Raw genomic sequence first — 15,329 nt, 5'->3', positions numbered from 1 at the left:
CGTCGCATGTCGTTTAAGAAAGCTAGTATTAAAAGTTGTGACAGATATTAAAGATTCGTGATGCATCGCAATATCATAAACAGATAAAGCAGCGCAAGATAGCCTAACCAGTGAATTCAGTGTCAATCTCTCTCGAGCCGGGACAGAAGAGAGTAGGCCTATTCACTGCGGGTAAGCTCACTTTAAAGCAGCTTTGACTAAAAGTGAGCAGTTTTATCAATGTTAACTTGCAGCTTCTGCGGGACTCTTTCAGCCACTGACAGGACGAAGACGAACTCCTCTCTGACGCGCTGCCAACACTGATGATGACGTGTTGTCGGAGGCGGGGTTTTTTTAGAAATTCACTAACTGAATGAAAGAATCGCGTTTAAAAACAAAATAAGCAAAAGGCGATAAAGTTAAAGGGAAAGCAACCACAAAGGGTGCTTGGAGACGTTTTTAAGCAGCAAAAGTGTGTATACGCTAATATAGGTCTTCAGAAGTTGTAATACGCAAACAGCGCTATGGAAAAAGCAAGCATACGGCGTATAAATTACGTGCGTATGGCCCCGACTACACCACTGATGCAGATGGTCTGTTTTTATCGCAAAAATATTAAATCATTAAGTTTGGATTTTTTATGTTGTTTAAATATCATTTGTAATTTGTGTTTTTGTTTATTTAATTTGACTTCGACAACCACACTGCATTTCATGGTGAGGTCCTACAAGCAAAATTAAACACTTGTAACAGTACGGTCAGGACTACAAAGCCCATACTTCTTAAAGGGACAATGCCCATATTCCCGCAACACACTGAAATCATTAAAATAGTTCTCAAACTCCTGTGGCAATTTAAGCCTACTGATAAAATTATACTCACAGGCCCCTTAATATGAAAATTTTCATGTACTTTATGGTGACGTTTATGTGAATGTATTAAATTTGGTTTCCATACGAATGTGTGAATATAAATGCAATGGTATATAAAAGCCTAATGTACATCATATTTTATACACCAGCGTGTATTTCATGAACACTGTTTGTTTTTATTGTATTGAAATGTGGGGACTGAGTTTTACAATGGTACCGCCCCTCAAATTCAAACTCTGAAATCTGACTGGTCGGTTTAGTTTCGTGCGTTTACGTCCTCTGAGATCGATTTAGCGTACGGCCATGTTAAATCTCTAGACGGAAGAGACAAAAGCAACAAAGAATTTCTGAAGAAACTCTTGAAGAATTGACTTAATCAAATCCACGAAGATTCAAACATATCAAAATTAGAAGGTAAATGCTCGGATACAAACTTAATTGAACGGGACGTTTATTTTCCTTTAGCTGTACGGTCTTATTAACGTCACGCTAAGCTAACGTCCTAACAATGTAACCACTGGCAGTTTGAGTTAGCATGCTGTTTAATAAGATGTGAAATATACTTAATCGATCTGTCAGATTCCGTGAAACAAATTTAACGCTGTCGTGACGGTGTGCTATGTCGAGTTGGTCTCATTTAAAGCTTACAATCACTCACGCGCACTACTGTGTTGAAACTGAAAAAAGTTCATCGATAAAGCACCTTTGTGGTCCTCCGTTAGCCCCGTTAGCTTAGCGCCGCGAGCAAATGCGTGGACACGTTTCACAAACTTATTTAGCTTCAGATTTAAACGTTAAATGTCCTCAGATTAGTCTGCGAAATAATTGGATTCAAAGTGAGGTTAATGTGGGAAATGTTTCCTAATAATCGTGTAAATTACGAGGGTTCTCATACTTAATAACTACAATAACAAGTGTTAAAAGTGTTAGCTAAACGCGTGTGTTAGCTAACGTTAGATGTATTGTTGGTGTTTTTGTGCTATAATTATTTGATCCCGTATGTGTTGTTAAGTTTCTTTTAACCTGATTTGAATTACATGATAATAGACATTCTAGATCGTCAATATTAGGAATACTCATTGGTTTTTTTTATGTTTGTCAGGTGGTACATCCCAGAGTCCAGAATTTCCTCAACTGAAGTGTTCAGGAACTTCGAGAGTAAAGCGAGGAAAGGCAAGACGAGAAGACAAGAGGACTCATTTATGGACTGTCAATGTAGTGTTGGACATTTAATCCTGCATTGTCTTGGACTGTAATTCCTCAGTGTCATCGTGTCTCAGCTCTTTAAATAAGTGCAAGTGACACACGAGGTTTGAAATTCCTCATACAGACCAGAATACAGGAATTTAAAGAGCACAGAAAGAACCATTAGCTGAGCCTTGTGCTTTTGAATGTAAAGACTTTTTGGATACCAAAAGAAGTATAGAAGGTACTACAGAATTTATGCAATCTGACAAGTAAAAAATAGAGAAAAAAAGAAGCAAATATTTTGTAAATTTTCAGGGATAGTGTAAACATTTTTGAACAGCATTATTAGATTTTTGTATCACTTGCATTTTGAAATCCTTGTGCAAGACCTTCACGTACCTGTTTGCTAGTTATTTTGTACTAGGGCTCTAGGCTTTTGAAATATTTATTGATATAAATATAATTTTCTCCTATTTTAGGAGAGTGTTCTTATTAAAACATTTTTACGCCAGGCACTCTTCTTTTTAAGAGGTCTGTACGTACCAGAAATAGAAACTGTTTACAGAAACGCATTGAGCAGAACAGTTTGAAAAATAGCTAAGAAGTAGCAGAGAACATAATTTCATTGAAACTGTTGAGGAATACATCTAACAATGGCTACAGCAAGAACAGAGATCCCTGCTTCAGTCATGGCAATGACCAAACAAAACGGACAGTCTAAGCCCATGACCCTCCAGTCAGGGTCACTCACTTCCTCAACACAATCAGGAAAAGCACCTGTTGTGCCTCTGAAAGGAAGCAGTATACCCCAAAGCAGTGGTGGTATCAGGTACGTTCAGAGATGAACAGTATGTATGAGCACATACTGTGAGTTTTGATCTCTCATATTGACCACATTCGGCGTGTAGAACTGCATGAGATGGAATTGATGTCCAAATGTGTTTATTTGTGGACAATTGTCTTTAGGTTTGGAGATGACTGGAAGAAGTGCCTGCTGCTTCCACCGAAAGACACGAGAGTGAAAACCACAGTAAGTTGTCAACTGAGTACATTTTGTTTCTTTTTGGGATGCATTAAAATGGATTATAATATAATCAGCATTCATGAAGAGAAAAATAATTTAAGTTCCTCTTCTCTTACAGGATGTGACTGCAACCAAGGGGAATGAGTTTGAGGATTACTGCCTTAAGCGTGAACTGCTAATGGGTATCTTTGAGATGGGCTGGGAGAAGCCTTCCCCTATCCAGGTAGTACACATTTCCACCTTAATCCTAAACTATTACGAAGTGATTCTGATTATCAATGCAAGTTTATATATTTAGATGTCTGATGATTTGTCATTTGTGTCTGCTTGGTTTATACCAGGGGTCAAGAACCTTTTTTAACCAAAGAGCCATTTTTCCAGTTTTAGTTAATTCATTTTTGCAAAAGAGCCATTGCAAAAACTATAACATCTTTCAATGACTTCAATACTAATAACTCGGTTTTTGTCCACAGACAACTTATGCTCCCTGTGGTGATCAATATTTCTTTTCCTTCGATAAGATAACATGTCCACAGACAACTCAAAAACAGTGAAACAAACGAAACTGTGCATACATCTGGGGCTTCAAAAAATTATTTCCATTACTTATAAACAACTTGGGCTACAGGTTTACATTAGGCCTCCATTCAATTAAACTTCATTATATCTAACATATAACGATTAAAAAAGTGCAAGTTCCTATAGTACTGATGCTCACAAAATACTGCATTTGTGTCTTCTGAATATGCATTAGGTATGTTCGAGAAACTGTTCGAGAAACTCTGTTCTCGCGGCACTTTGATGTCATATGCCGACCGATCTGCGCAACACCTCATGAAAGAGACATAACAAGCGTCTTGCTAATAGCTTTGTAGTTCGGGTCGTACGTGGTCAAGACACTTACATACCGGCATTGAAACTCTTCTGTCAACCTTGACAGCTGTGTGTATGGACTTAATATGCGAGAGACTGCTCACACGGAAATGATGAGGAGCTTAACACAGCGCATCCATACTGACGCGATGCAGTTTGCTTCCATATGCTCACCAGATACTTTGCTGCATAGTTTATTTTTAAAACTTTTATATGTGATTACATAGCGAGGCAACGAGTTCTGTATCATATGCCACAGAGAGCCCTATCTTTCAATAAATGCATGACGCTCGCTCTTCTAAACTCCTCGCGCTCTGGGTAGCTTCATCTGGGCTGCGGGCGCGAGAGGTTACCATAGAAACGTTGTTTGCTGTTGATTAGTGTCGTGACACTTGCGCATAGCACTGCATGCATGTATTGGCCAGGACAACCTGAAATATTCTTATGTATTGATGTTTTTTAACGATCAAATGCTGGTCAAGGCAAAGACACCAGGCGAGCCACATGGTTCTTGAAAAGAGCCACAGGTTCCCGACCACTGGTTTATACCTTAGTCACATTCTTGTCCATGTTGCCTATCTTTGTAGGAGGAGAGCATTCCCATTGCCTTGTCAGGAAGGGACATTCTCGCCCGAGCTAAAAATGGCACAGGGAAAAGCGGAGCCTACCTCATCCCCCTCTTGGAGAGGATTGATCTGAAGAAAGACTACGTTCAAGGTTCAGTTCGCAATAGAATACCTCCCTTTTCCCCATCCTTGGTTTAATCTATCATTAATAATGTATGCTGTTTCAGTAAAATGCTTTTTTGTTCATTTTGTAGCCATAGTGTTGGTGCCAACTCGTGAGTTGGCTCTGCAGGTGAGCCAGATAAGTATCAACATGAGCAAGCATATTGGTGGCGTCAAGGTTATGGCTACGACAGGTGGTACCAACCTGAGGGATGACATCATGCGTCTTGATGAAATTGGTAATTTCTTGTGTATCCCCCAGCCTTGTTCTTTGGGCGTCAGGGTGTAGACATTTGTGACTTAAATCTGTGTTCTACAGTAAATAAATTGTATAGGTTTTGTATTCCGCTTGTTGCCTTATTGAACTGCCCAATATCAGCCTAAATTCCTTATTACATGTTTTTAAGCATTATAGTTAGAATTTTGAAACTGATAGTTGTAAATTTCAGGGTTGTTTTTAAGCAGTGCTGTTTGAGCCTGATAGCGGTTTGTGTGCATTACTGTAAACACATTTTCCCAAATTGAGGAACAAGTTAAACTTGTCTGCAGTACTATATAGCAGGCTACAGGTTCTGTCCATAGCGCTGAATTATTCATTATGAATTATTCAAGTATTCATTAAAGGGATAGTTCACCCAAAAATGAAAATTCTGTCATCATTTACTCACCCTCTTGTCATTTCAAACCTTTATGACTTTCTTCCACAGAACACAAATATTTTTAAGGTTTTACTAATATAATCTTTAATTTTGTCATTTAAAACACCTCTCCCCTTTAAACTTTAAAACTGCGCAGCTTGAAGAGATGCATGCAAAACACATCTGACTTTAAAACTACGCACCTCGCGCTACACGGAGAGACGCATGCACCGAGAGACACGTCTGACTTTAAAACAGCACAACTTGTGCCGCACGAAGAGACGCATCCACGGAGAGACACGTGTGACTTTAAAACTGCGTCACTCGTGCTGCACGGAGAGACACGTGTGACTTTAAAACTGCGTCACTCGTGCTGCACGGAGAGACACGTGTGACTTTAAAACTGCGCACCTCGCGCTGCACGGAGAGACACGTGTGACTTTAAAACTGCGCACCTCGCGCTGCACGGAGAGACACGTGTGACTTTTAAACTGCGCATCTCGTGCAGCACGGAGAGACACGTGTGACTTTTAAACTGCGCATCTCGCGCTGCACGAAGAGACGCATCCACAGAGAACCACATCTGACTTTAAAACTGCGCAGCTCATGCTGCACGGAGAGACACATCTAAAACAGTAATTTTAAAAGGGAAGCAGATGCGCTTGATTTATAACTGCGCAGCTTGCAAGTGACATCACAGACCAACTAATCAATAATGAAATTCGTTGACAACGAATTTCATTATCGATTATCGATTTTATCGATTAGTTGTTGCAGCCCTACATGTGACCATATATTGTACATGTAACTGGGTAGTGGGGGTTGCTTTAAACAGCCTGCTTTGCCATACCGCAAGTTATTGAGCAATTCTTGAAGTTGTTTCCTTGTTCCTTCTCTTTCCATGTTGTGTACACAATCTGCTTATATTTGCATCACATTTTATGAGCTACTCTCAAGCTTTACATCAAAATTGAGGCGTCTCGTGTTTTTCTCTACTTTACTTTGATAGTTTTGCATACAGGGGAGGTCATGGCAGTTTAATAAAGTTAATTACCCAGTTGAGTACCGTGGAAATGAATGCTGTCTATGTTGCCAAGCTTTTAATTTTTTCTTCCATTTTTCCTCTCCAGTTCATGTAATAATTGCTACCCCAGGCAGAATCCTTGATTTGTTGAGGAAAGGTGTGGCCAAAGTTGACAAAGCTCAGATGATTGTGATGGATGAGGTAAGAGAAATGAGGCACAGATAGCCGGTTTTCAGCTAAGCATCCTCTCTGGCATTTCATGATCTTACTGTTTCTTCACAGGCTGATAAGTTGCTTTCTCAAGACTTTGTGGTGCTTGTTGAGGACATCATCAGCTTTCTGCCCAAAAACCGTCAAGTTCTTCTCTATTCTGCCACTTTCCCCATCAGTGTGCAGAAGTTCATGGTGAGGATTCTTATAAACGTAACAAAAACAAAAGATGAGTTTTGCTACGCTGTCCTTCATAGTTTTAGTTCTAGTGAGAAGATATTCTCACTGTATCCAGGATTCTGCTTCTCATCTACGTGGCTGCAACAATGCACTTCATTATGTATTCTGTTTCTTAGACCAAACATCTACAAAAGCCATATGAAATCAATCTAATGGATGAGCTGACCCTGAAAGGCATCACTCAGTACTATGCCTATGTAACCGAAAGGCAGAAAGTGCACTGTCTCAACACACTGTTCTCCAGGGTAAGGAACATTGCTTCCCGGTTTGAGCTTTTGTGTTATTACCGAGACTGTTTGGCATGCTACAGTATACAACTGAATTGCCAGTTTTTAGTTTGGTATTTTGTACACTTTCTACCTTGCAGGAATCAACATTTTTTATGTCTTATCTCTATTTATTATTTTGCTTTTTCTTACCTAGCTCCAAATCAACCAATCAATCATCTTCTGTAACTCCACCCAAAGAGTGGAACTCCTTGCCAAGAAAATCACTCAGCTTGGCTATTCCTGCTTTTACATCCATGCCAAGATGATGCAGGTCAGTGGCTTTTTTATTTCATGCTTTTTTTGTATGCTCAGGTTGCAGTTTGTCTTATTTTAAATGACTTATTCTAAATATCACAGGAATACAGAAACCGGGTGTTCCATGACTTCAGGAATGGGTTGTGTAGGAACCTGGTCTGCACAGGTACATATCACCTTATTTGTAGCACATTGCTATTCAAAGGATTTTTTTTCTGAAACTTTTTTGTCTGATATCTAACCTCTCGCAGATCTTTTCACGAGAGGAATTGACATCCAGGCTGTCAATGTAGTCATCAACTTTGACTTTCCCAAAAATGCAGAGACGTACTTGCACCGCATTGGCAGATCAGGTAAAACATAACAGTGGCTATTGTGGCAGGGTTTGCATTGTTGCACTTTGCACAGATGTTTTTAAACATTTTCACTCTCTGTACTCAGGCAGGTATGGTCACCTGGGTCTGGCTATTAACCTGATCACCGCAGAAGATCGTTTCAACCTGAAGGGCATTGAGGACCAGCTGATCACTGACATCAAGCCCATTCCCAGCAGCATTGACAAGAGTCTGTATGTGGCAGAATTTCACTCCATACATCCAGATGAGGAGGAAGCCGCTCAAAAAGCAGCAGAGCTTAATTAACTTCTGACTGGTAAGAAATAAAATGATAGACCATTTTAATATCCTCTTTTGAAGTCTGTTCAAGCTTGTTCAGTTATGTTACGTGACTATAAAGTGTGGATTGAATTTACCAATATCTTTATTTCAGGAGAATAAATGGACCGATGCTTGGCATTCTGCACATTTTCCTACTGAAGACAGGCGCAAAGATGTTTTAGTTTTTGTTTTGCTCAAGTAATTGCTCCATTGGTCTGGAACTCCCAAAGTTAAATGTGATCAGCTGCTGAAAGTTAGGGGGCCAGTATAAAGTCATTAGATTTGTTTTGTATAAACTCCCAGACGTCAAGCCAGGCAGCTTACCCATTCCTACTTGTAGCACAATAGAATATTGGAAAAGACCGCTCCAAGTCTGTATCTGCTGTTAGTTTAATTGGTCAGAACAATGACAGATATATTTAGAAGAGGGGGATGACAAAAGAAATGCCCAAGCCCCGTAAGCCCCAGTTCTTCAAGTTCATCAACTAATTTGAGGGTTTTTGTGCATCTAATGAAGTTCTTTCTCCTCAAAGAACTAATTTGTTACATGCATTGCAGTTGATCAGGGATAACCCGAAAATCGGTATACCAATTCTAATCTTCTGTTGGTTGTTTATAGCCTTATTGTACATATCATTTTAGGAAAGGGTGAAGGCTGGTGCTTGTTTTTCTCGTCAGCGGACAATATTTAGTTTAAATTTCATTGGCTTGCTTTTGAGTTTCTTATGTTGACCCTCACCACCATGTCATCTTTACTTTCAAAAGCCCTGCAGCGCTCGGACATCAAGACTTCTTTAAATTGTTTGGTATGAACATTGCACCACTCTCACTTACAGCTGTTTCTGTCTCAAAAAGTGCCTTAATCTCTTATATGCTTCCTCTGGTTAGGAGGGAGCGCTCTAGGTGTGCGGTGCAAAAAAAGGCTTTGTCAGAATTGACAGTGGAAGAAACTGTTAGATTTGGATTTGCTTTAATACCTCAAACCCATAAATCAATTCTCTTATTTTATTGGTAATAAATGAAACCTACCTCAGCATTGGCTGGGAGAGCAATGGAAGTCCCTGTGTGTAAATGCCAGGCACATTTTTAATTGAGGCAGGATTACAATAGTTCATTTTTGAAATATTTTCAAAGAATGGGAGACAGTTTAGGTTATTTGGCATCCTTTTCCCCCCTTTGAATCAAAGTTAGGTATGTGTGGGTTTGTAATATTTCATTGAGCAAGGTTATGCGATTCAGTCTTTCCTCTTTTGTCTAAGGCACAAAGCGAGTGATTTTACAACATATCAGCACACATGCTGTGATGAAATGGCAGCTGTAATAGTTATCTTTCAGTGTAAACTTGTGTCCTATGTCCCCTGTTGTATGTGTTAAATTGTGCTCTCTTTGACATGTGTTGTGTTAAGTAGAAGCTGTTTGTTTTACTGTGAGGATTAATGGGAGAATGGCCAAAGCTTTGTGCTCCAAATGTTAATGCCAGCCTATCCTGTCCCTTCTCTTATAAACAAAATAAAGTCCAGCATATTCTCCATGTGTGTTTGTTTTCTTTAAATACTCAGAATTTAAGAAAAATGTGCAACTTTAACACTTCAGGGTCCTAATTAGATTAGAATTATCCTTTGAATAAATAGGAATACAATTTGTTCTCTGACTGTAGGCAGTTTATTGGCATTTTTTCCCTAAACATATCATTTACATTTCTGAATTTCTTTACATTTAAAGGAAGTTTTTATATAAAAGCTTCGTTTTATTTTTGTGTTCTAATCCTGGTCCATCACAAAGCAAATTCTCCATAAATCGTTCGGTGGTGAATTGAAACCTGCTTCATCTGAAAGAGATTTTTTTAACCTGATAGTTACAAAAGCACTGTTGCTGACTGGAAGAACATTTTCAGACATCAATCTCTTAAGCACTTTAGCTTCTTTGGAAAAGCAGCTTCTGCGAAAGATCTATACACCTGAGGACACGTCATAACCTGAAACCTTTTCAGTAGAGAAGTTTGTGGTCTGATTCTGATGAATTTCTTGTTTGTGTGAGAATGTTTTTGCTGACAGATGAAATGCTGCTCACTCTCAGTGTGATGTCACTAGTACTGACCAATATGAATAAATGTGGTTGACAACACAGACCACATTTTGTCATTTGTATGTTAAGAAACCAGCAGTCCAAACACACCGTGTGGTTTTTTTGTAGTGTATTATTAGGATATGTATTAACTTAAGGAAGCAGTTTGTGAAGATAAATAAAATCCAAACTTGCCTTCTTTCTTCATGAACTTGTATTGCTTCATTTCGCAATGGAGACTTGACAAGTTAGAATTGAAGAGAATAAAAATATAGCCAAAAAGGAATATTTCGCCCAAAAATTGGTCCCCATTTACTTTCCGTAGTAGGAATAAGACTTACTATGGTCAAGTCAATGGGGACTATTTTTTGGTGAACTGTTTCTTTAAGTGCCTCGAGGTAAATTCATTTCCTCGCAACACTTTTGTGATCCGGACTAGTGAAATTATTCATCTAAAAACATTACTTTTTACTCATTAGTTATTATTATTAATAATAATAAGGGTATGAAATAATTTGATATTTGTATTACATTCGGGTTTTTATATAAGAAAAACGTTTCAAAGCCAAAACGTTTTTTTGTATTTAAAACCCATTACACCAGTCGTACCCTTGAAGTGCAACTGAAGGAGTATTCAACATACGTCACGGAGCCTCGTATTTCCTGAAATGATGACCTCAGAAGTACGCCATACCCAATAGCCAATCATCACACAGTTATGGTGGTCTTTACCCAATCCCCTAATAATGCAGCCGGAACGGGCGGGCCAAGACGTCGGTTACGTAGGTTGTCCATTACATCCTACCGGCGCCTCTCAGCCGTATAGCTGGACTGCATTGCTAAACGTGAGTATAACACGAGGTCTCCAAATAGTTACATAAATTGCATTCATGCATTTCTTATGAATTACTGCGGCATATGTTGATGCACGGTTTTATAGCTAGTATAGAATACAGCTTGCGTTGCGCGTCTCACTGGATACATGTCTCTCTTTCAATGCCTTACAGCTACCACCGTGTTAGCTAGCTAGCATCAACCTTAGCCTACCTGCTATATAGTCAGTGTGAAGCATGAATCAAGCTCCACATGCTAGTGAGCTGCTCTTCTCCAGTGTGTCTCCAATTGAATTGCTGCTATGCTTAGACAACTGTCTTTTCATGTCTGGAGAGTCGCAGCTTAACTGCTTGTCAACTGTATGGTGCTGGAGTCAAAGGTTTAATGGGGTTTTGACAGTTGGTGGTCTGTAGTAGAAATACACTGTTTCTCTGTCAGTGTTAAGCCACTGAAGTGTTTTGTCAGTGGATATTTTTGGTCACAGCAAAGCTATTGTTGACAGGGTAGTCTAGGTTCTTTCATGTTAAACCTGGTTTTACTTATTGAATGATTATGTTACTGCCCAGTTTTGGCTTATAAACTAGAGGGCCTTGTTTTTTACGCAGTAAAACATTGTGTGGACATTGACATTGAAACTCGTTGAAAAATGTCCCCGTGTTAACTGTATTAATGTAAAAAAAATGAAATGTATCACACAAAGAGCTCAAAATGACACTTAACATGAACTAAAGACACCGGTCATATTAGTTGCTTAATAAAAGCTGTTTTATTTACAAAACATGTCCTATGGTGAAATCTTATTATCTCTGTAACCCCCTCATCACTGGACACATTTACTTGTGGAATAAATTAGTCATGGGATGGCTGACTGAACAGGGACTTTTTATAAAAGCGTTGGTAACTGAAAACCGTAGCATCTGTGTGACACTGCATCCATGCTGTTACGTATCACTACATTAAAATTGCCCCCCAAAAATGTGCAGCTTCAATCGTTTTATTTTTGTCATTGGAAGACCCTCATTATAAATAATATAAATAGTCTTTTTTTATCCTTCAGCATGGGCAGTGTGTTGGCTGCCAGCTCCCCAAACCCACCCCCAGCCTCAGGGGGTGGCAGTGCCCCAGGGGGGGCAGGTCTAGTGACGGTACCTCCAGGTTTCACCATGCCCCCAGTGTCTTCAGTCCCGCCCTTCTCAAGCACGCAGGGACAGTCTGGGCCGGACACAGAGGCTCTCCCCAACCCTGGCACATTTGAGGAGTGTCATCGCAAGTGCAAAGGTTAGAGTAAGACTTGTTTCTCTCCTTGCAGTTTGTTCTGCAGTGTAATAATCTAAAAACCTTTTTGTTTACTCAGAGGTCTTTCCTGTACAGATGGAGGGGGTACGTTTGGTTGTCAACAAGGGCTTGAGTAATCACTTCCAGGTTAGTCATGACAGCTTCAACTTGATGGGAGTATCATGCATTTATTTTAGCATTGAATAAAATAGGGTTGATTTCACCTTGGATGTTAGAGGGAGTTAGAGGTCAGAGATCACAAAAGTGTCCCCTCTTCATTTGCCTCCTTAGGTCAGTCACACAATTACTCTGAGCACTCTGGGGGACTCCGGTTACAGATTTGGATCCACATATGTGGGCAGCAAGCAAACAGGTCCTGCAGAGGTGAGTTGCTTTTTAAGTGGCAAAACAATTATTTTTGAAGACTGTTAAAGGAGCAGCGGAGTTATATTTTTGTACTGTTTATGGAAAGTGAGATGTGCTACGTCAGGTGTAAGGTGATGTCTTCATTTGTTGCCTTTCAGTCTTTTCCTGTCATGGTAGGCGACATGGACAACACAGGCAGTCTCAATGCACAGATCATCCATCAGCTTACCAACCGTTTGCGCTCTAAAGTCGCCATGCAGGTACATATAGCTCTCCAGGCTTGTGTTCACCAATTTGAGTCGTTATAGAACAAATTGAAATTGAAACAACAAAAGTGACATCCAGATGTATATAGCAACATAAAAAAGAAACATCTAATATGCGTTTAATTTATTTTTGTTTTAGTTTAGTCTTTATTTTCAACTTAAACATATTCCTGTTTATTGCTGAGGCAATATTTCTTGTTTTCGTTTAGTTGAAATTTTGTAAATCATATTTAGGCTGATATTTTATTTGATGTAAATTAAAAGAAACGTTTTTCTACCTTTTAGTAAACTGTAATAACCTTGGCCTGAATGAATTGTGTGTTACAGACGCAGCAACACAAATTTGTAAACTGGCAGTGTGATGCAGAATACCGTGCTGATGACTTCACTGCCGCTGTTACCCTTGGCAACCCAGATGTTCTTGTTGGATCTGGTATTGTACCTTGCATTTCAAGACACTTTTAAGCACTTTTCCGGTACACAGCTTATTGACTGTTATCATGTTTTTTCTGTTAGGTATCCTAGTCGCACATTACCTCCAGTCCTTGACTCCATCTTTGGTGTTGGGGGGTGAGTTGGTCTATCACAAGAGACCAGGAGAAGAGGGCACAGTAACGTCATTAGTTGGCCGATACACAGGTAAGGATTTTGAGGTTTTCAACAAAATATGCAGGATTACTCCATCATATTTGTGTACCCAAGTGTGGCAAAATCATTAAAAGTATGATTTGAGTTTACCTGAGACCTTTTTATTCTCAGGTAGTAATTATGTTGCTACGTTGACTGTTGGAGGAGCTGGTGCACATGCATCATACTACCACAAAGCCAATGACCAGGTATTTCATAACTACATTATACAATGCATTTGGATGTGGAATGTTTTTAAACATATTTCAGAAAGTGTGTAAATATATATTAATGGATAGATTTATGGCAGCTGTTTATTTATTTCGACAAGCCTTGTTGTCTTTTGAACTCAAGTCTTGAATTGGAACATTTTCTGCAGCTTCAGATTGGGGTGGAGTTTGAGGCCAGCACACGGATGCAAGACACAAGTGTGTCCTTCGGTTATCAGTTGGATGTACCGAAAGCAAACCTGCTGTTTAAAGGTATTCAACCTCATATTTCATATTTAAAAACTTTCTTGGCTTGCAAACGATAACACAACAACAGTTTGATTATGTGCACATTTACATGCTTGAATAATATTACTGAGTGTCCTCTTCCACCTTCAGGTTCTTTAGATAGCAACTGGGTGGTGGGAGCAACGCTGGAAAAGAAGCTGGTTCCTCTTCCTCTATCATTAGCTCTAGGCGCCTTCCTTAACCACCGCAAGAACAAGTTTCAATGTGGCTTTGGCATCACCATTGGATAGGGCAGAAACGGGTGCGATTAAGAATCTCAACAGATATAACCCTCCACCACGCTTGGACTGGTGCAGAGACACGGGGACAGAAACCAACACTGAAATGGACTTGGAGACTCCCAATTTTACTGCGCTTAACCTTCATAAGGATGGACCAGGACAAAGAGCACTCGGGGGCCGCACAGGTCCAGTTGAGCTCTCGTCAATCTGTTACCTGGCTTACCTGACAAATGTTAATAGTCAGATAAGGTTTGTTTTTAAAAGCACATCACGTATACAAAATGACAGATAGATTACTTGTTAAGTGTTGTGGAAAGCGGTCCATATCCGTTTCATAACATGATGCATCCAAATACAATCTCTAAATGTGGTGATGTCTTTGCTTTTTTTACCTTTTGTTTAAAAATTATTTCTCTTTTACAGAACTTATTAGTAAAATATTTGTCTGGATTTATTTTTACCAATTCTACAAACATTAACTATTTGTTCAGTAAAATGTGTTAGGGCAGGATGACTGCTCAGATTTTTTACTTAACGTTTATCATGTAATTATGATTTATTCTTTAATAATTCACTCCACTAATTGCTGTGCATGTCAAAAATATGAAATTTAATGCATGGGAAGCTCTGGGTTTAAGTGATTGGTTGTATAAGTGAGTTAATGCCCCGTGTCCCTTTGTCTCATAATAACTAGTCACACTAAACTGTTTGAGTTTCGACGGAGGTCCTTGTCCTGAATTTGTCTGTAAGGTCTTAGGACCACATTTGAATGCTGGTTTCTTATTGACAGAGTTTACCAGACTGTCCTTTTTATGTCTCAACAAAATGCATCACTGAATTTTCCATGTGGAAGAATTTCCAAAGTTTGTATTATTTTAATTAGTTGTACACAGAGGTTTTGGGGCAGTCAAAGGCTTGGTTCAGATACTGTAATAAACCTGTAAAATTTAAGAAGGCCCAGTGGAGTTTTTCCATTTCTGTGGGACACGAAGAGGTACTGTAAAGCAGGCTTTTTGCCTTATTATATTGAATTATTTTACAATGAAGTTATGTTGAATAAACATTTGGTTGTGAAGTAAGTTTTGGAAAGAAACAGGTTTGTTTTATCATTCCTAGAGAGGTCAATAACAGGCTTAAGTGAATATGCTCCCTTACAAAGAAACTAAGGTGAGAGTTGCAAGATTTATACAAAGAAGTTTATC

The 15,329-nt window shown here is 39.2% G+C and overlaps 2 protein-coding genes across 2 annotated transcripts; both read left to right on the top strand.

Annotated features, from left to right (window-relative positions):
- The first annotated feature begins 1,136 nt into the window (after positions 1–1,136).
- Positions 1,137–9,489, top strand: ddx61 (DEAD (Asp-Glu-Ala-Asp) box helicase 61). The gene is made up of 14 exons (XM_057340626.1): positions 1,137–1,265; positions 1,954–2,868; positions 3,006–3,069; positions 3,182–3,286; positions 4,524–4,653; positions 4,757–4,903; positions 6,433–6,527; positions 6,609–6,731; positions 6,893–7,021; positions 7,200–7,316; positions 7,403–7,466; positions 7,552–7,653; positions 7,742–7,951; positions 8,069–9,489. The coding sequence occupies exons 2-13, from the start codon at positions 2,693–2,695 to the stop codon at positions 7,939–7,941; spliced, it is 1,452 nt and encodes a 483-aa protein (XP_057196609.1). The 5' UTR covers positions 1,137–1,265; positions 1,954–2,692; the 3' UTR covers positions 7,942–7,951; positions 8,069–9,489.
- Positions 9,490–10,779: 1,290 nt separating this feature from the next.
- tomm40 (translocase of outer mitochondrial membrane 40 homolog (yeast)) lies at positions 10,780–15,211 on the top strand. The gene is made up of 10 exons (XM_057340085.1): positions 10,780–10,865; positions 11,912–12,132; positions 12,209–12,276; positions 12,421–12,513; positions 12,654–12,755; positions 13,089–13,194; positions 13,278–13,400; positions 13,521–13,597; positions 13,768–13,870; positions 13,997–15,211. The coding sequence occupies exons 2-10, from the start codon at positions 11,913–11,915 to the stop codon at positions 14,134–14,136; spliced, it is 1,032 nt and encodes a 343-aa protein (XP_057196068.1). The 5' UTR covers positions 10,780–10,865; position 11,912; the 3' UTR covers positions 14,137–15,211.
- The last annotated feature ends 118 nt before the right edge of the window (positions 15,212–15,329 follow it).

Source organism: Triplophysa rosa, linkage group LG8, assembly GCF_024868665.1.
Source record: "Triplophysa rosa linkage group LG8, Trosa_1v2, whole genome shotgun sequence".
In the NCBI taxonomy this organism is placed as follows: Eukaryota; Metazoa; Chordata; class Actinopteri; order Cypriniformes; family Nemacheilidae; genus Triplophysa; species Triplophysa rosa.
The sequence above is the reverse complement of the archived record's forward strand: the minus strand, read 5'-3'. Positions and strand labels throughout refer to the sequence as shown.

What these genes read in the sequence shown, in the direction of transcription:
- ddx61 (XM_057340626.1), top strand. Translation starts at nt 2,693, where the DNA reads ATGGCTACAGCAAGAACAGAGATCCCTGCTTCAGTCATGGCAATGACC. An exon ending in TAGGAACCTGGTCTGCACAG is followed by an intron (nt 7,467 to 7,551) that starts GTACATATCACC and finishes AACCTCTCGCAG; the next exon opens with ATCTTTTCACGAGAGGAATT. An exon ending in GCACCGCATTGGCAGATCAG is followed by an intron (nt 7,654 to 7,741) that starts GTAAAACATAAC and finishes CTCTGTACTCAG; the next exon opens with GCAGGTATGGTCACCTGGGT.
- tomm40 (XM_057340085.1), top strand. Translation starts at nt 11,913, where the DNA reads ATGGGCAGTGTGTTGGCTGCCAGCTCCCCAAACCCACCCCCAGCCTCA. An exon ending in GTGTCATCGCAAGTGCAAAG is followed by an intron (nt 12,133 to 12,208) that starts GTTAGAGTAAGA and finishes TTGTTTACTCAG; the next exon opens with AGGTCTTTCCTGTACAGATG. An exon ending in AGCAAACAGGTCCTGCAGAG is followed by an intron (nt 12,514 to 12,653) that starts GTGAGTTGCTTT and finishes GTTGCCTTTCAG; the next exon opens with TCTTTTCCTGTCATGGTAGG.